A 20741-nucleotide genomic window follows, 5' to 3' on the forward strand; every position below is an offset into this window, starting at 1 on the left:
TGTACATCGTGAAAATGATATAGACAGAAAGAAATCAAAAAAGCAAGGACTTTTATGCCAATCAGAACGCTAAAGAACAAATAGAAACAAAAAACAAAAACAAAAACAAAAAGCATTCTTAAACTCGAGTAGACAAGCCACCCAATTTGGTGATCTTCTTCGCCAAAACCCTAGCTTTGTCTAGGGCACTCCACTCGCTCTTCGAAGGTGTAAGCGGCGATATCTCCCGCCCAGATGCAGTAATCGTTCCAGAAACATCGACAGCATCATACGCCGGTGCGGCATCAGAAGAGCCATCGAGATCGGCATCCCGCTTGGTCATGTGCAGGGCCAAGACGGCCATTTGGCTGAGGAAAGTAGAGTGTTCGAGGAGTTCCTCAATGGGGATATGCAAGCCGGTTTCCTGTTCAAGGATCCAGACGACCTGCGCCATGTTCACGACGTCGCCGCCGAGTCGGAAGAAGGATGAGTCAAGTTGGAATGAGCGCTGAGGTTTGCCTGTGTTCTGTCTCGGCGGAAGAACTTGTTGCCAGATGCGGGTTATGAGGTCTGAGTGTGCGAGGATGTCGGATAAGCTGCGGTTGTTCAAGGACGAGAGGAGTAGGCTGTCGCTGCCTGGGGTAGCGGTGGTATCTTCAGAGAGCTGAGGGGGCAAGGAGCGGAGAGTTGAGGGAGAAGGAAGTGCGACGTTAGGGTTAGCGACTAGGTTTTGAGCTGTATCGCATACCATGTCGAGGACTGTGGAGACGAAGTTGGGATGCATGGGGCCCTTGAGAGAATAGCCTACACCGACGGTGAGTTGAGTGGAGTGGCCGGCCACTGGCTTGGAGAACAAGGTGAGGTCTGTGAAATTGTCGATCACGCCGACTCCACCCATTCTGTAGGTGTTGTTGTCAAGTTGCATCTGTCCTTCGTAGTCGACGTTTTGGTGTAGGACGGAGGTGGTGAAGAACGTTGACTCAGGCCAGTCTGTGCAGTGTCGGATGATATCCCTGAACCCTAAAGACTCGTAGGTCATGTTTGACACTTGTTGGTCCTGGAGAAAGCGGAACAGGTCAAGTGCAGTCCAGCGATCTCTGAATCTGACCCGGATGGGGATATTGTTGAGACAAGGACCAACTATGCTTTCCACCCCAGGAACTGCATTCCTCCCGCTGACAGTGAGACCAAAAACGACGTCATCCTGAGCACATAGCTTCGCGAGCGTGACTGCCCAGGCAGATTGCATGACAGTAGCGATAGTCACGTTCTCCGTCGCAGTAGTGGGTATCTCGATAACCTTCTTCTGCTCTGCAAAGCCGCCAATATGCTGGAATGTGTTGGAGGTTTCCCGCTGGACGACCTGCGTCATCCTTGATCCTTTGAGCAAATTGCTCCAGTGTTGGTAGTGCTCAGGCGTGATGGTTCCGGGTAACAGTCGCGAATAATTCAGGAAAGACGAAGGCGAAACAGGGCTCCCTTCGTAAGCCATTTTTATCGCAGTCATGATCTTGGGCAAGCACACTCCGTCAAATTGTGCGTGATGCATCCGGATGAGTATTCTGTGCTCATCACTGTTTGCCTTCTTCACCACGTAGAATTGCACATATTGCTGTCCTTGTCCTGGATATTGCTTCCTGTCTCGCTGCTGCAACGACTTGGTATATTCGTCAAGGCTCTTTTCCGTTTCTTGCACAAAGATATCAGGGCGAATCTTGCGCAGGACCACCTGGAAAAATTGTCCATGGAAGCAGACAAAGACAGTCCGCAAAATGTCGAACGCATCCACAACACGAAGGAAGCTCTCCCTCAGACGCCGGACATCCAGGGAACCCTTTCCATCGAGATAGAAGTAGTTCAACATCCACCTTGATTCGAACATAGTCGCCGTGAGCGAGAGGGCTTGAAAGTCGGTCACAGGTAGAACGTCGACTATGCCACCTTTGAAGACTCCAACCTTTGGGCAGATAGCCGCCCGCAGAGAGGCGTCGTCGAGTTCGACGGGCACTTGTCTCAAGATAGAGAGTTCTTGGGACGATTCACTTCGAGGCAGCATGGGTTTCTCTTCAATCAGATCCTCGATCTTCTCTTCATACTTCTCTATGATGCTTGAGACCACAGGCCTTGTCTCGCCCTTGACCAGAGCCAACATATCTTCGAACACCGGATTCTTGAACACCTGAGCTACACTCAGTTTCAAGCCTTCGTCTCGTGCTGCACGCACCATCTTCATAGCAGTAATGCTATCTCCCCCGAGCTTAAAGAAGCTGCTCTTGTATTTGATAGGTTGTAAATGTAGCCCTAACGTTGAGCTCCAGAGTCCCCATAGTTGTTTGGCAATGTCACTGGGTGCTTTGTCTCCAGTGATCAGTGTTTGCGTAGACTCCGTGCTTACTTCCCCTCTCGCTACAATCAGCTCTTGGAAAGAGTTTTTGATACCCTTCTCGATAGCCAAGAGTTCGGTCGGTCGAACCGCGTCATGGTTGTTGCTGGAAGGCTTCGCAAGCTTGCCCTCTCCGAGCATCTGCTCGATTATGACCTTGATCCGCTCATCGACGATCTTTTCGAGCGAACTTCGGTCGATCTGCTCTGCGATTGCAGGGTTCTCTTTGATACTGACCTTGAGGTCCGAGATTGGTGTCAGTGGGTCTTCCACGAAGTAAGTCAGAATTCGAGCAAGAGATTGTGCAAATGCAGTGGCATCAGCCTCTGGGACAGCATCAGCCCAGTATCGAAGCAAGATCCCCTCGTGGCCTCGCGCGGTCTCGACATTGGCTGTGAGTGGGTACTATAGATTAAGGGATTAGTTTAAACTCATAAGAGACGTAAAAGCGAGCAGACATACCTCGCAAGGATCATGCGCCTTCTGGAACTTATACGACATCCCCGCAATCTCAATTTTGTCAGCCGCGTGGTTTTGGATAGAAATGCAAGTGTTGAAAAGAGGTTTTCCCTGTCTGCCAAGCGCATGCTGAATTTCTGCAAGCGAAGAGCGCTGGTGGGCGAGACTTTTCATATGATCATCCTGAACAAGCCTGGAAATATCCAACAAAGTCTGGTCGTATTGGAACTTGACTCTGCAGCACAAATTATTGATGAGCAACCCAACCGCGTCTTGAATCCCAGGGACTGGCAAATCACGACCGGTAGATGGGTACCCGAAGCAGACATCATCGGACTGTGTCTGAGCGCGCAGGAAAATTGCCCAGACTGCAAGGATCAGGTTGGCAAGTGTAATCGATTTTCTCTCACAGAAACGTTGGAGCTCGGTATAACGGTTGAACGGTACCAGATGAGTGCCGAGTTGTCGAGCACCGCTTGTACCTTCAGCAACTGGCAGATGGCATTCGCGAACACCGGAGAGATGCTGCTTCCAGTATTCCAAGGCTTCATCTGCAAATTCGTCCTTGAGATACTTGATATAGTCACTGAAGAGCGGTCCTGATCCTGGCGGAAGCTGGCCGTTGTAAGCCAAAGCAAGCTCCTTGAGTAGGATGGAGAACGATCCGCCGTCGACGATCAGATGGTTCATCTCAAACTTAACGAGCACCCGCCCAGAAGATGTTTTACAGAACACAAGTTGATGATGAGGTGCCAGGGACTTCTTGCTGCTCTGAAGACGAGTGGTGCCAAGTTTACCGAACGCGTCAAAGTCGTCGCACTCGATTTCGACTGTCGCGGGGTTGGCTTGTTTGACCACAACCTGGTCGAAGGATCCTCCCTTGCAGCAGCTATCGATGAACACTGTTCTCAATGACGGATGACGAGCAACAACTATAGACCACGCATTCTTGAGTCTTGTAAGGTCGATGCTCTCTTGAGGACGACAAACCTCGAAAATAACATTGAAGATGTACTCGTGGGGATCACGGAGCTGACTGAAGAGAATGCCTTCCTGAATGGAAGAACAAGGGTATATATCCTCGACCTGGTTCCAGCTTGCTAGCCCTAGTCTAGGGAGAACAGTATCTGTCAACTCCTGTAGTTCATCGTATGTCGCTGGAAGTAGCGGGTAGTCGCTAAGCGTGGGTTCCGGTGCAGCACCCTTGAGGTTCGGTAAATCGATCTCAAGTGCTCGCTTGCACTCAGCCATCCAAGCTCGAATTCGAGACTGATGCTTCATGTTGCGATTATATGTGAATGAAACGTTCAGTTGCTCCTTGACAATAACCGCAGTGATCTCGAAGAGGGCAAATCTTGGTGTGTCTGGTCCCATATCCCCTGTAGAGTCCATTGTTTCGGCACTGAACGCGTCGCCATAATGTCGGAATACCGACCCATTCCGCTCGAGCTGCTGAAGCTGGCCCAAATAGTTGAAGAGGACTTCGAGTGGTACAGGGAACTGGCTGCTATCTGACTGAAGGACATTTTTGGCGAACAGAGCACGACTAGACTCGCTGGTTTGGCGTCGTGCATCCTTCACGCGTTTCATGGTATCAAGAAGCCCGGAGCAGGCGGGAGCATGCAGGGAACTCAGGGTGGTGAACCAACCCACAGTACCTGAAGGATCGGAAGAATCCCATACTTCACGCCCATGACCTTCGTTGTAGATGGCCGGAAGATCCCTGTCGGAGAAAACGCGGTTGAAAGAGTAGCAGACAGCAGCTAGCAAAACCTCCACCGTCTCCGTTCGGAGAATTTCATGGCACTGTCGAGAAATAAATGCCGTGGCTCGCTTGTCCAAACTGAAAGATTCCATCTTGACGTGTCCATAGTTGTTGACCATCTGATCCATGCCCCAATAACCAAGGTCTGGAGTCTTGCTGGAAAGATTTGTGGTGTTCTTATTATTTCTGCTAGTCTCGAGTTGCAAATTGCACCACGACTGGAATGACAATGGGGCGTCAGAAGATACGGACCCGTTGTCGACGAACTCCTCAAGCTCTTGGAGAACGATGCGCCAGGAAACCACATCAACACATAAGTGACTGGCAGTCAAAAACAGGATCTGCTGCCCGGCTTCGTCAAAGAGGGCTGCTGCAACAACAGGTCCCTTCTGGACGTCCAAAGAGGATTGGGTATTTGCTATCTTCTCTAGCCTGTCTGGACGGTTCTTGACGGGCTGGGTAGAGAATATGTAAGATGGATCGAGTTCCTGTTGGAATTGTTAGTCTTGCATTTAGAATTGAAGATAAGGATACGCACATTTGTGATCCTTTGCTGCCACCTGCCATCCCGATCCTTGCTGAAGCGTGCCCTAAACATAGAGTGCTTTCGAACAATGGCCCGAAGGGCATCCTGTATAAGACGCGGCTCCAAGTTTCGAGTGAGACGAACGGTCATGCTCTGGTTGAATCTTCCACTGCCCTTAGGCACAGTAGGCGATGAGCGGAAAAACAGTTCCTGAATTGGCGATAGCGGGAAGAAACTGCTCGACTCTGCCTCATTCTTCGTCTGCCTGGGTTTGACTTCTCCGCATGTAGCAGCAAGTTCGTCGACCGACTTGCTTTGGAGGATGCGGTTGAGAGGCAGATTCAATCCTCGTTTGCGAGCCTTTGACACCACCGCCATTCCAGTAATGCTATCTCCACCAAGGTAAATGAATGATCGACTCATATCGATCTTGTGGGCAGCTAGGTTCAAGACCTGGGCGCAGATATCCCGAATAATGATAGGTATTGTGTCTTCGTCCTCCTTCGATTCCTCCTGCTCGTCCACAGCTTCCGGCGCCATAGTGTCATATTCCTGCATGATCCGGTTGTAGAGAGATTCCTCAACCTGCTCAAGCCAGCTAGTTACTTTCTTTCTGTCCAATTTGCCGGAGACAAGCATGGGTATGTTCTTGACTACCGCCCACACCTGGGGAACCATGTATGGAGGTAGCTGACTCTCAATTCTCGCTTTGATCTCATTTGTCTCCCTGTTTCCAAGCTTCACCATCTCCTTCTGACTCACAAGCTCACAAGCGCCCGTCGTGATCATGCTCGTGCCGGGCGTGAGCGACTCGAGACAAACGACGCCGACCAACTTGTTTCGGAGTGGACCAGTCTTGGGAAGTACCACAACTGCATTGCGAACATTCTGGCTTTCTAGCACGCGGTGCTCGATTTCTCCGAGCTCCATACGTTGTCCGTTCACCTTCACCTGGTGGTCTTTGCGTCCAAGGTACTCTATTGAGCCGTCTGAGTTGTACCTGGCAAGATCGCCAGTTTTGTAGATTCTCCTAGGCGCAGAAGATGAGCTCGCGAAGCGCTTGATCCAAGAAGGCTGCTCGACAAAGGTATCCGCTGTCTTAGCAGGGTTGTTGAGGTATTCTCTCGCGAGAACCGGGCCCTCCAAAGCAAGCTCTCCCACTGCACCCAGAGGAGCCAGTCGATTATGGTCGTCAGGGTCGACAATCCAGGTCAACGTCTTTGGCAACCCATAGCCAATGCAGGTAAATCCGTGGTTCATAAAGTCGCCATTGACAAGGGCGAATACAACCGTCTCTGTCGGACCATACCCTCCAAAGAACTTGAGTCTCTGTCCCCATTTAGCAACAACGTCGCGAGATAGTGCCTCTCCTCCGCAAGTGAGGATTTCCAAAGACGGCACAGATGAGGGCTCAAGTATATTGGCAACGGAAGGCGTCAAGAACGTCCAAGTAACGTTCATCCGTTGCATTGCGGCTGGGATATCATTCAAGCGTTCATCATCACTCGGGACACAGATACAACCACCCAGCATCAGGGTACCAAGTGTCTCCAGTATAGCAGCGTCAAACGTGAGCGACGCAAACTGGAAGACTCTGGAGTCTTTGTTCAAATGAACAACAGGCGCAAAGCCAATGATACTGCTGCAGACTGCACGGTGGTCGATGACTATGCCCTTAGGTCTGCCCGTGCTCCCAGAGGTGAAGATTGCATAGGCCGTGTTTGACGGGCTGATGCTGACGTGCTTATCCCGTGTTGTGACTGCGCCATAGGCTGTTATTGTCTCCTTGCTTATGGGGATGATTGTGCTGATGTAACCCATGAAGCGACTGCGCAGTTGTGGCGAGCAGAGTATGATATCCGCTCCTAGCTCTTCCAGGATCTCCTTGTGCCTTGAAGTCGGATGGGATGGGTCGAGGGGGACGAAAGCACCCCCCGCGAGCAGGACACTCAAAATCGTGACCATCGCCCATAGAGATTTGTCTAGGCATATTGGTACAAATGTCTCGGGACCTACTCCGCAAGACACAAGATATGTTGCGAAAGATGAAGCAAGATCAAGCAATTCTCCGTAATTGAGGTCACCATCCCACGAGCACACGGCAGGAGCTTGCGGTTGGGAAAGAGCGATCTCGCGGATAATTTCGTGAGCGCATTTGTCGACACTCCCAACGTGGCGCTGGTTCCAACAAGTAATATCTCTCTTGTCCAAAGGGCTAGTAAAGTCAATGCCACCAACTGTCATGGAGCTGTCTTGCGAAACATCGAGAAGCTGCTCGAGGATGAAGCCGAATTGTCCGATGAGTCTTTCTGCTTGCCAATCGTCAAGTGCTAAGACATCATGGTGAGCTCGGATCTCAATGCTTGAGCCAGAAAGTTGACACTCAACAACGAGTGGGTGCGTGAAGAAGTCGCCTCGCGTCTGTTGATGTTCTGCACGCCAGATGTCCTCATTGTCTTTACCGTTATCGGACTGAATGACAAGTAGGTTCTGAAAGTTGCAAGCAAGCGCAGCATCGCCACCAAGCTTTTGTATCCTCTGAAGACCATGATGTTGATGAGGTATCATAGATGTTGTCATATGGCGTATATCATGTATATATTGAGTTAGTGGCAATTTGTTGTTAACCCGGATGCGCATGGGCACTGTAGTGAGCACTGGCCCTGCAACGTCCGTGATTCCGGGCATATCAATGTTTCTGCCCATCAGAGTTTCACCAAAGCAGACATCGCCCGATCCAGTGTGGGCTGAGAGCACAAGCGCCCACGCAGCACGGATTAGCTCTGGAACAGTGATGTTGGTAGCACGAGGTGCTCTTGAGATGTCGATGCTGCTGCGTTGAATGCCGCCTTGTCTGGAAAACCCAACATCCTGGTGTTTCGCCGCCGGAAAAGGTTCGCTAGACAAGCCGCCAAGGTAGGTCTTCCAGAACTCATCCGCCTTTGGCATATCACGTTGCACCAGATAGTTAATGAAGAATTTATAGGGAACTGTGATGTTGGGGCCAGACGAGCCGAGGTAGATATCTTCAACCCTCTTCAACATTGGTCCAACGTTCCAACCGTCATAGAGGGCGTGGTTGACAGTCCAGACAAAGTAGCGTTCGGAAGGACCTAGTTGGACAATTGAGTACTTTGCCAACAGTGCTCCGCTGCCTCCCACGGCCTCATCATCGACATTGCCTAATGTCGTCTCGAGAGTCCAGGAAATCCGCTCCCGCTTCAAGACAACTTGAAGGAATCCAGCGGCTTCAGTGTGAACGATTCTGGTTCGGAGAATGTCAAACTCGTCTGCGACATTTTGCCAGGATGATTTGAATTTGTCAAGATCAATGTCTGCAGCAAGGCGATAAATAGCGCGGGCGACATATGCTCCCGGGTTCTTGATTGAGAGGGTAAGCAACCCTTCCTGCAGGGCACTGCAGGGGTAGACATCTGAAATCGACTCCTCGGTGATTCCACACTGGTCAGTGATCTCTTCCAGTATTTCTTGCAGAGGCGCCGACTCGGGTACGAGGCTGAATTTCTCAAGGTGCGTTCTTGCCTTGGCCTGCGTAACTTCCTCACAGCATTCAACCATGTCTTTGAGAACGGGATGTTCGTATATCTTTGCAACGGTCAAAGAGATATCGTGAGACCTTGCAGCACCCACCAGCTTCATGGCGGAGAAGGAATCTCCGCCCAGTCCAAAGAAACTGTCCTCGGCGCTTATGAAACCTGGCTCGACATCAAGGACTTCAGCCCACAGATCACGAAGTGTGGAATCTCCTGTCTTCGCCATTTCAGGGGCTGACCGAGAGTTTGAAATCATGTATGGTTTCAGCTGCTCGTTGGAAAGAGTCTGAACCATAGCTCGCAGCCCTTTGCGGTCAAGCTTGCCGGTTGTGCCAAGGGGAAGGTATTGTACTGGGAAATAGAATCGAGGTATCATGATCTGCGGGAGCACCTCAACCAGGGAACTGTGAAGCCTTGTAATTGCCGCTTGGATGACTTCAGATTGAGGAAGTAACACGCTCGCGGATACAGCCTGCTGCGGAGTTACACTTGATACTCCGTGACTTTCAACAGTAAAAAAAGCCGCCAAAGCCTTTGCCACAGATTTGGTCGCGGGAAGGATAATATCAACAGCGACTTGTGTGTTCTCTGGTGATAGTTGCGCACACTGCTGTTCTATTTCTTCCAATTCGATGCGTTGGCCGTTAAGCTTCACTTGAGTGTCCATGCGAGAGATGAAACAGATGTTGCCATCGGACTTGTAGCGGACCAAGTCCCCAGTTCGATACATCCGTCCAGTGTGTTTAGTCGCTTCTCGAAGTCCTGCTGTGCGGCACCACCGAGGTTCCTTGATGAATACCTCCTCCGTTTTCTTGTCATTGTTCAGATATCCACGAGCGATGTTGTAGCCTTCCAACACTAGCTCTCCGGTAGCGCCGACAGGCAGGAGCCGATTGTGGTTTGTCGGGTCAACAATCCAGGTTCTTCCGCAGACAGCAGTTCCGATAGAGTTGCTATCATCGTCCAGCCGTCTTCCAGTTCCATCAACCTTTAGGCTTGCTGTGGCAAGGACAGTGGCCTCAGAAGGTCCGTAGGCGTTGAACAGTCGCCTATGTGACCAGCGAGCGATTTGGCTTTCTGTAAGTTTCTCACCACCGTTGATGACTGTCATCAAGCTCGGAACACTTCCTGGATTTAATGTTCCGGTGACTGATGGAGTGCAACTCATGAGGTTTGCTTGCATTCTCCTGATTGCTCCTGACAGGTCGTTCATGCGCTCTTCATCGCTGGGAACGCATACACAGCCACCTGTCATGAGGACAATTATTGTTTCCAAGATACTTACATCAAAGGTGTAGCTGGAAAATTGCAGCGCGCGAGTTTCTGGACCGATGCTCAGGGTCTTTGCAAAAGACTTCGAGGCAACTGCAAGGGCAGCATGTTCGAGTACAGTCACCTTCGGCTTGCCAGTCGTACCGGATGTGAATATCGCGTAGGCTGCATTATCGACCCTCACAGTTGAAGCTCTTTGAACTGTTGATGGGCTGGGGAGGCTGTCAAATGTGTCTTGGCTCACAGGCAGCGCCACATTGCATATCCGTGACACTTTATCGGCATACCGAGTCGAGCATAGCACAACTGGGGCACTAATATCCTCGACTAGACCTTGCAAGCGGCCTTCGGGGTGAGCAGGATCCAAGGACGCAAAGGCTCCGCCAGCCTTGAGGACAGCAACTTGTGCAATAACAGCCCAAGCAGACTTCTCAAAGCACAGGCCAACGAAGACTTCTGGTCCAACACCCATATCAATTAGACGATAGGCCAGCCTGGTCGTCAGGTAGCTCAACTGTGCGTAGCTGAAATTCTCGTCCCATGAACATATTGCTGGCGCTGAAGGTTGTGAAATCACCTGCTCTTGGATGATTGCGTGCGCACACTTTCTTGGTTTCTCGGGCAGAACTGCATTCCATGTGCTCAAACTTCGGCGAGAACGTTGCCCCAAAAACTCCACATCTCCGATTGTACGGCCGGGGCTACGTCCTGGGCCCAGTAGTGTGAGAACGGAATTAAGAGTGCATTCAAAGCAGTCGATAATGTTTTCCATGTCGCTGTCCGAAAGGCTCGCCGTCTGGTAGCCGAAATGAACCTCCACAGAAGCACCAGAAACACAGGCGCTCACAAAGATGATGTACGGATTAGACTCGTCGGAATTGTCAGCAGTTATGTTGCTGAGCTCTGCTACTCTGGCAGGAGATCTTGTGTAACTGAAAGCAGTATTGAAGACCGGCGAACTCTCAGATCCGATAGCACGGTGAATGTCGGAGAACGGTGTATGGTGTTCAATAGCCCGTTCAAAATCTTCTTTCCTTTTTAGGACAGCATCACGGAGCTTGATGTCATTGTTCAAGCTAATCCGACAAGGCCATACGCCAGTCGAAGCCTTCTCGGGGGAGGCGTAGTATCCAAGAGTAACCTCTTCGAGGCCTGTGTAGCACCGGAGAACCAGGGCCCAGACTGTCTGGAGCAGGAAATCCGGGGCTAGCGAAAGAGCTTTGCATAGGCTTTGTATCTTTGCCCCATTCGACAGCCTCAGATTTTGCGTGCCAATCCTGAACTTCTCAGTTTTCGGACTCAATGCTGGGAATAAACATGGCTCGACGTCAATTAGGTACTCCTTCCAGTAATCGAGACTATCCGAGAAGTTTTGAAGGTTCTGGTGTCTTTCTGTTAGGTCCGGAGCCTTCTCATCTGCGGTGGTCCCGTATCGGAAGAGACCTAAGCACTCTTCAAACGAAGATAGCAAACGCTCAACTTGCGAGCGGTACAAAACCTTCGCGTCATAATGAGCTGTTATGTGCATCTCAGTCTCTTTCGGAGAACAGAAGACAGCAAGTGGGTACATTGAGAGCCCTAACTCCGCATTTGTGCCTGCTTGTAAGTGGCCCAATGCTTGGATTTGCTGGGTTTTATCAAGGGGAGAAACGCAAATCATAGTTTCAAAATCTGCAGCCCGAGCTGAATCGGCGTTCAAGTTCTTGATAGATGATATTGCTGTGCTCTCGAAAGGCTTGGCTTGGGTTAACAACGAGGTTGTCTGTTCGAGCAGCTTAACAATACTGTTTGTTTTGTCGATTCGGAGTCGTCGAGGGATTATTGTTGTCTGCGATGAAGACGAGGCGTCAGCCAGCAACTCGCCAAAGATCATGTCGTCACTCTCAGTGTAGTTGCAGGTTGCCAATGCCCAAGCACAAAGTATAGAAGCTCTCGCATTCTGCCTCTTCAGATTGCTGTTCCAAGGTACATTAATATTTCGATCAATTGTCTTGGGTGCTGATTGTTGTGAAGAAGGCGGCTGCAATAGAAGAGAGCTTGCATGCGGGGGCTTTGCTAACTGAGAGCGCCAGTATTCCCCAAAGGCCTTCACATCATATTCTAGGAGAACATTTTCTGAGAGAGTCCGCACCTCATCGCACAATAAGGACCGGTTTACCACTCCCAAGGGTGTCAGTGGTAGTTCTGACACAGGGAAGTAGAATCTAGGAACCTGACCTGCAGGCAGCGACGCTGTCAGATGCGTTTGGGCTCTCGTCATGACTTGATGAAGATCGCTGGTCTTGCGAAGAACCACGGCTGGATTGTTCACACCCAAAACTGGCTGGTTCTCCGACGCAATGAAAACTGCAACATAGGGCTCCCGGTATTGGCCGGAGTTGAGGCTAATAACCTCTGTAAGACATCGGTAGCCACTTAAACTGAGGGTGCCAAGTACTTGCTCTGTCCTCAGGGCCATTGATTGTGCCTGTTGGCCCTCTTCCTCGGCTTTCTTGCCCAGATATACCAGCGAACCGTCGGAGTTGTAGCGAGCCAATTGCCCTGTTCTGTACATCTGTCGGCGTGGCCTGGGGAACGCTGGGTGCGGCCTTTTTCCTGGATTGACAATCCCACCGTCATCTGCAAGGAATCTATCTTCTGTTCGCTTAGCGTCAGAGATGTAGCCGCGCGACACGCCAGAGCCTTCAATGACCAGCTCACCCACACACCCCACGGGTACAAGACGAGCGCTATTCCTGGTATCGACAAGCCAAGAAGAGTAGCCTAGGGTTGTTTGCATAGTTGCTGGACTGTCCATATTGCCCAATGCGAGATTCTGAATGCACGTGGAGGAGCACTCAGGTGCTCCCAAGAACGAATGAAGACGAACCTTCCCTGCCCATATCCGCTGGACCTCTTGCGTTGGTAATTCACCGAATAGAGCCAAATTTTGGATTCTCGGAACGTCTGACGGTCGAAGAAGAGAAGCTATTGTTGGCGGAAGACAGATCGAGTTTGCATTTGCCGCATTGATTGACTGTGACAACTGTTCCAAAGACTTGTCTTTGGGAATGCAAACACAACCTCCGCGCATGAGGGTTCCAAAAAGCTCTTGAACAAAGATTTCCGATGTATTCGGCACAAACTGGAATGTTCTGACTGTTGAATCCATTTTCATGGCTGATGCAAAAGCTGCTGCTCGAGCCACCATTGTGGGTTGGTCAAGCAAGATGCCTGAGAACTCATTGACCCAGCCAGTCCCGAGAGCAACATATCCGCTGTCATAGTATTGCAGCGAGCCAGACATTGAGCTAGGCTCCGATAAGTTCTCAAAAAGAGAGCTGTCAATAGCCACAGCAACGGGATATTTCCCCTCAAGAAGGTCAATGCCAGATGGGGATGTCAAGGCCGTGTGCGCACCCTTGTCAATAAGCCATTTGTCCAGACTGTCTGCTGATTGAGATTTATCCCTGGGCACACATACGGCCCCAGCTTTCAAGATTGCCAGTATAGCCACCACCTGCCAGACAGACTTGGTAAAACAAACCGGCACTAGAGTTCCCGTGCGAACTCCAAGCCGCACAAGATACGCCGCAAGGCGTGAGGACAGGCGGTCCAGTTCTTCATAATTGAGAGTCTTATCCCAAGCAACGATGGCAGACGCATCAGGGTGGGAGGCTGCCTGCTCACGGATAATGTCCGGCAGGAAACCATCGGTATCATCATGTTGCTGCTTATTCCATTTCCGAATACGCTGTCTGTCCGATTCGCCCAAACTATCCAACTTGCTGAGTTGTTCCCCATGGTGGTGTATAATGTTCTCCAAACATTTGAGGAATACCCTCGAGACATTCTCTGCCTGTGCGTCAGACAATGTGTTTGTCCAATAATTCAGCTCAATGTCCGCAGCTTTATCTGATGCGACAACGTTGACAAATAACGGGTATTCAGCAGGATCATGGATGTTTGCGATTCGAGAGAAGCTTATGCCTGCGGAAGACTGTGCGGAGTCTGTTCTGGGCGTCTTCTGGAACGATATGCCGGTGTTGAACATAGCTGAATCAGAGAGCTTGCATTCACGCTGTATGTCGATGAAAGACAAGCTGTTGTGGGATAACTGTTCCATGAAATCGCCTTGGACTCGCTGCAACACATCCTTGAGAGAATCGTTCGTCGACAACTTCATGCGACAAGCCAGAAGATTGATGACAGGCCCGACCATGGACTCAATATCTTCAATGAATGAATCTCTTAGGGACGTCATATAACTGAAGCAAACGTCATCCGAATTGCAGAACAGGCGAAGTGTTAGCCCCCAGGCCGCAGTGAAAGCAGTTGACAAAGTCAAGCGTCGTTCCTCGCAGACCGACAGTAAAGCGCTGAATGATTCCAGCTTAACCCGCAATGTTCCAAGCTTTCTCTGAGAGACGCTCTTCCCATCGGTGAGTGTAGGGAAGAGGCAAGGCTTTACAGCTGCCAGGTAAGATCGCCAGTACTCAATGCTGGCAGCTTGCGGAGCACTGTGCAGGTACTGCACATACTTCTTGAACAGTGGTTTATGGTGGCTAAGTTCTCCGCTATATGCAAGTTGTAGGTCTCTTAAGATAATCGAAATAGAGACTCCATCCATAGCTGCATGGCTCAGTTCCAATCTGAAGAACAAATTGCCACTCTTTGTCTCACAGATTGATAGGCGATGGTGTGGTAGAAGTTCATGATACTCTGCAGGTGAATTATTCTCAAAAGTCGATACCACGTCTTCAATGTTCAGACAACTCAGATAAATTATGGATGGCTCGCAGGATTTCAGCACTACTTGGCCGAAAAGCTCCCGGTCAGTCAGGTTTTCGACAAACAGCGTGCGGAGCATGGCATGGCGTGAAACAACTAGTCTCCATGCGTCCACGAGATTGTCGGCGTCGGGAAGGCCGTTTGGTACTCTAACCTGGTAAGTGTCGTGCACGGCATATAGGGATGGATCCCGAGATCGAGCAAGTAAGATACCCTGCTGCATACGAGAACAAGGATAGATATCCTCGATGAGGTCTGGAGAGCCCACTCCAAGGCTCAGCAGCTTCGATCCAAACATAGTATCCAGCATTGGATACGTCAATGACAACATCGGGAAATCGCTCAATGTCGGTTTCGGGAGGATAGTTTGGAGAGTCTTCCCAAGAGACCTGAGAACGTCACCACAACTAGCGACCCAGGTCCGGATACGCTCTTGGTGTCTCATGTATTTGCTGAACGAGAATACGAAACGAATTCTCCCATTTACAGCGAGCGCTGAAATCTCGAAAAGCCCAAAGCGAGGAGTATCTTGGCCAAAGTCTGAGGCACCTCCACCCTGGCCTGTCTCACCAGCCATCTGGTTCATGAGCTGGAATAATCCATCTCGTCTTTGCAAGTCACGATGCTGGCCAACATAATTGAAAGTCACTTCCATTGGACAAGGATGCTTTCTTCCTTGTTTCTCGGCCGATGCAGACATGAGGCTCGCGAATTGTTGTCTGCCATTATCAGAAACACGCCTACGGAGGTCTTTGACGAGCACCACAGTGTCGATTGGGTCGTCCGTGATTCGATCCGGTAATGAAACAGGGAACACCGTGGTAAACCAGCCGACAGTTCGAGAGATATCGAGGACTGGATCCCAGACCTCTCTTCCATGCCCTTCATTGAAGATTGCTGGTGGTGGTCTGTCCCTGAAAGTCTGGCCAAATGAGTGTAAGAGTGATGCGAGAAGTACATCAATAGGCTCCGTTCCCAGGCTCTTATGGCAATCCATTAAGATTGCATGTGAATCCTCCGAGCTGAGCTCAAATGCTTCGCAAGTGACATCTCCGTAAGTTACAACTTGATCCTCCAATCCCCAGTAAGCGAGATCAGGAATGGGCACGTGTGAATCGTCATTCACGGACTCTGCTCGCTCGTCCTGCAAATGGCACCATGATGAGAACGGGAGAGAGTTGGCGGAAGATCCATTTTCATCAGGACGGAGTAGGATCTCTTCGAGATCTTCTAGGATAATCCTCCATGACACGATATCGACAACCAAATGGTGAGCGACCATGGACAAGATGCAATCCTCATTGGTGTAGAAGAGATCCACAGATAGAATGGGCCCTTCAAACGCATCGATGCATAGCTGGCTGTCCGCGACCGCGATATCAACCTCAGTATGCTGTTCAATGTCATGGACTCGCAGCCTATAGGAGGTATCGACTTCATCAGTGATACGCTGCTGAAGATCATTATCCAAAGTTTTGACAAGACGAGCTCGAAGCATAGAATGCCGCTTGACAATGACTTCAACTGCGCTTCGTAAATCATGTCCAGTAACTGGTCGGTTCAATCGAGTACGGATACCCTGGTTGAAGTAGCCCTGGCCCTCGTTCCGAATCATGAAATGGAGTTTCTGGATAGGAGAAAGGCCGAAGGGTTTGCCGACCACTTCTCGGTACTCCACAGGCTGGTGTACTTCTTTCACGCGGGTGGCCAGGTCGCATATCGACTCGCTTTGCAGTATATCCTGCACAGTGACCCCAAGGCTTTGTTTCTTGCAATAACCCATACATGTAATTGCAGCTATGGAGTCGCCGCCCAGAGCCAGAAAGCTCTCCTCGAAGCTAATTTTGTGTCGCGGAATGGCGAGAACGCGACTCCAAATCGAGGCTAAACGCTCCTCCACTGTAGAATCTAATCGAGTGCCCTGCCTGCCTTCGCCAGTCTCGGTTTCACCAGTCTGAGTAGGTAACTCGTCGGTCTGATCTGTGGCCCAAGTAACAGTTTCTTTTCTATTCAGTTTCCCTGAAGGTAGCAATGGCAGAGCTTCAACACATAGCCATACCGCAGGAATCATATATGTCGGAAGACGCTTCATCAATTGTTGCCGAACCTCGGTGACAGCTGGAGCGCTCTTTGGTTGTCGCATTAGTTTGAGGGGCACGGCGTGCGATGATTCGCCCTGTAGAGACACCACGGCCACTATCTTCCCCTGCGCTGACCCCGACTTGCAGAAAAAAGTTAGGCAGTGTTTGACTATCGGAAGAGTCGTAATGCTGTTCTCGATCTCCCCCAGTTCGATTCTCTGTCCATGAAGCTTGATCTGTGTGTCTTTTCTCCCTATGAATATTAGCGAGCCAGCTTCAGAGTTGTACCTTACCAAGTCCCCAGTCTTGTAGAATCTTCGATCGCGACGATCATTTTCATCCCGTGCCCAGTCTGGGTTGTGAATAAAGACCTCGTTTGTTTTCTGCGGATTGTTGATGTAGCATCGAGCAAGGGTAGGGCCCTCAAGGAGCAGCTCCCCCGGGCTTCCGACAGGGACAAGCTGATTATGATCATCCGGGTTGACAATCCAGAAACACACGCCTGTTGGCAGTCCAATATCCCTACAATCGGAGGCCAGATGGATGTCGGAGTTGATCGCAGCACAAACAGCACTTTCCGTGGGTCCATACCCGTTCACAAGTTTAATATGGGACCATGATTCTAAGTCGGATCTAGACATTGCCTCACCGACTAAGATAATAGTCTTCACACCAGGAATGCTTGACGGTTCAATGAACCTGACAAACGACGGCGTCAGGCAAACAACATTGACGTTCATCCTGTTGATTGCTCGAATGATGTCGTTCAAACGCTCCCCATCGCTTGGAATGCAGACGCAACCTCCGTGTATCAGGGGAGCTATTGACTCGAAAAGGCTTGCATCGAATGTATGGGCGGCGAATTGTAGTATGCGACACTCAGAGTCCATGTCCATTGGTTCACCATAGGCCATAGCGGCCGAGACGAAGGCCTTGTGCTCTAACAATGTGCCCTAGCCAAGGTCAGGCTCTCGATCCCCAGTTTTGCCAACTTCACGAACTTACTTTGGGTTGTCCTGTCGATCCGGACGTAAAAATGAGGTAAGCTGCGTTGTTACCTCTCGCTTCTTCCCGTAATGTCGCCCCAGAGGGCCCAGACAAATCTTCGATTTCCTCAACGAACGTCTGTTCATCCAGTGGTATCAGGTGTTTTGTAACCTCGTCCAAAATATCTGCTCTACTCCTAGAGCAAAGCATAATCTTGGCGTCTACGGATGTTACCAAGGACCGCAAACGAGAGGTTGGATGGGTTGGGTCAAGAGGGACGAATGCGCCTCCAGCCTTCAAGACACCAAGCATGGCCACGATGTTCCATTTCTGCGCATATTCTTAGTCTAATAATGACAAGCAAAATACGTTGTGTTGCATAGAAGAATAGAGGGGACGTCTAAATCAAACTTCAGGGTAATATATATACTCACCGATTTATCGAAGCAGAGGGCAACGCGCACCTCGGGCCCAACGCCTTGGGTTTGTAGATGAAGGGCAAGCTCAGAAGCCAGGCGATCCAATTCTTCGTAGGTAAAGCTCCCGTCCCAGGAGCATATGGCTTCTCGCTGTGGATGAAGGCGTGTGTTTTCGCGTATCACATCGTGGATACAGCGGTCATATTCTTTCGGCTCCACCGAATTGAACTTGCAGATTCGGGACCAATCGTGTTGCAGAAAACAGCCTGCATCTATAGCAGCAATTTCTTTACCGAACAACACTTGGTCTATTAGATGCTCGAAGTAACGAGCGACGCTCTCGATCTGGGTTGTAGAGATATCGGTATTCCAACATTCGAGAAAGATGCAAACATCTTGCCGCAATATTTTTACATGGAGCCTGGCGCGACACTGAACAATCGTCAGTAAATAACTAAGTAATGATCAAATTCAGCTTACCTCTTCTGAGAGAATTGTCGGCAGTGGAGGTCGTACAAAGGTTCCATCCTTTGCACGGTCACCGCAGACTCGTACCATGACCACGGTATTGAATAGCGAATAATCATTGTGATTGACGTTGGCAGCCCCACCAAGGCCAGTACTATCGTCCAGACCGTCTTCCTCTTTGAATTTCTTCAAGAGAGATCTGACCGTGTCGTCTTCGTTGATGGCGAGCTTGCATGTCGAAAACCTCTCGGTGTCCGACACAGAAGATTCCGAGGAGCCACCAACACCGTGGCGCTGATAACCGAAGCAGACGTCCTCCAGTCCAGTATATCGGTAGAGCAGTAATCCCCATGCTGTCTTTAGTAGCGAATCGAGTGAGCCCTGCTTGAATGCGGAGAGTAATTTGGTACTCTGTGAAGGCGTTATCCTTGTCTTAATCGAGACAGGTCGTTTAGGGCCGTCGGATGTGGTATCAAAGCTGGGAAGACAACACTGCGCATGCTGGGCCATTTTTAAGTCAATTAAAAGTCATTAATAAATGTACAGTGAGTAAAGAAATGGAGAAGGCGAGAGATCCGCTTACAACTCAGTAAGTCCCGCCATTCTTCCTTTAAAAGGAGTTTATATCATGCTGCGGCATCTGCTCCCGGGGGACAAAAATAGCCTGGGGGTGCTGGAGCAATGCAACCCAGTAAAATTTCATGTAATTTTTCGCAAACATTGTATTTAGTCAATATGGATCACGGAGGGACCAATGGCATGACATCGCCCTGGGAAGCAGGAGAGGGCTTTGGCCTTCAAGCCATGGACTTGCCGAGATCATTCGGTATTCCCTTGCTTATGCCCGAGACAGGTGGGTATGGACCAAAAAGGTTCGCTGGTTCTGATGTCTGCAAATACGGCTGGATTTCAAATGGCTTCAGCCATTCAAGCCAGCAGACCACATGGTGGAGTACGATGAGCGGGTGGCAGAGTGGCGTCCGAGAAAGAGGAAGAGAACGCCGGTTCGGGTCGAGAATGGCCAGGGCTGAGCTGCACGAGAACAACCTCCCGACCTAGAATTGTTCCACTTTGCCATTGACAGTTCGGAGGAAATGGTCCCAAGGGCGTACAGGGTACCAGCAGGATGCGCCATTCCGGGGCACCCATATGGAGGCTGAGATGGCCCAGCCAGGTTGTGAATGGTCCACGAAGCAGGACACACTTGGCTTCTAACACGCGAGTTGGCCAATGTCTGGCGCGAACCATAGACAGCCCGATTCTAGAATAGAAGACATCCGATAATGGCTCGTTGGGAAGCAAGGCTAGAGGATGAACAGTGGGACTGATTGAAGGCTAACACAGCGAAGTTTGGCAAGGACTCCAGGATGACGAAGGAAGATGGGTCAGGCCAGGGAAGGAACCATCGGAACCTAGTCACGGCTACAACGGCGCATGTCCACTATTGCCCACCACTACTGCGCCCGCCAATTCTCTCACTCTTGGGCTGTTATTATTCTGTTCCTGACTGGGAAAGTGCACTAGTAAGCTGAGGTTCCAGAATGGCCCGGACCCTCACGGGATCTACCTACGTTCTACTGCACACTCTCCTGCAGTCCTCCAACCGCTTCTTGTCTACTACTACATCCCTCGTTACTTTCCAAGCCCACCCCATGTCTCATCACCTGGCCTCTACCACTAGGCACTCACGAGCATGCTTTGCTTTTTCTGAGCCCCAACAAAAGCCAATTCCCAGAGATGTAGGAGTCGTACGGTTCTTGAAGCGCAATCGCTTTTGATTAGTGCCCAGGATGTCCCGGAAACCTGGGAGCTGTCAGGGCAGCATATGCCATCCTTTTGCAGTTGCTCAGCATATGAGAGGAACATCGACTATCGGGTCCAGTTCAATCATTTTCGGTCCGAAGAAGGGTTTCACTCTGGATAATAAGCGAGAAATCCCTCAGACAACAATAAGAAGTACATGAGCGCCTTCGGGGACCTGCCAATGCTTTTTCCCACGCTCGGTCTTCACCATGAGCGTCCGAGATCAGCACGAAGAAGACGCAGATTATTCCTGGAAAGTATTCTCATCGGGGCTT

General features: G+C 50.3%; 1 protein-coding gene across 1 annotated transcript; it reads right to left on the reverse strand.

Annotated features, from left to right (window-relative positions):
• Positions 1-118: 118 nt before the first annotated feature.
• On the reverse strand, positions 119-19173 carry nrps1 (nonribosomal peptide synthase Pes1; the record flags this gene model as incomplete). The annotated part of the gene is made up of 7 exons (XM_073772444.1): positions 119-2767; positions 2825-5074; positions 5125-14549; positions 14601-17742; positions 17795-18106; positions 18211-18627; positions 18676-19173. The coding sequence occupies 7 exons, from the start codon at positions 19171-19173 to the stop codon at positions 119-121; spliced, it is 18693 nt and encodes a 6230-aa protein (XP_073632074.1).
• Between the last annotated feature and the right edge of the window lie 1568 nt (positions 19174-20741).

This window comes from Aspergillus stella-maris, assembly GCF_047715825.1.
Source record: "Aspergillus stella-maris strain CBS 113639 unplaced genomic scaffold BDV14scaffold_6, whole genome shotgun sequence".
In the NCBI taxonomy this organism is placed as follows: domain Eukaryota; kingdom Fungi; phylum Ascomycota; class Eurotiomycetes; order Eurotiales; family Aspergillaceae; genus Aspergillus; species Aspergillus stella-maris.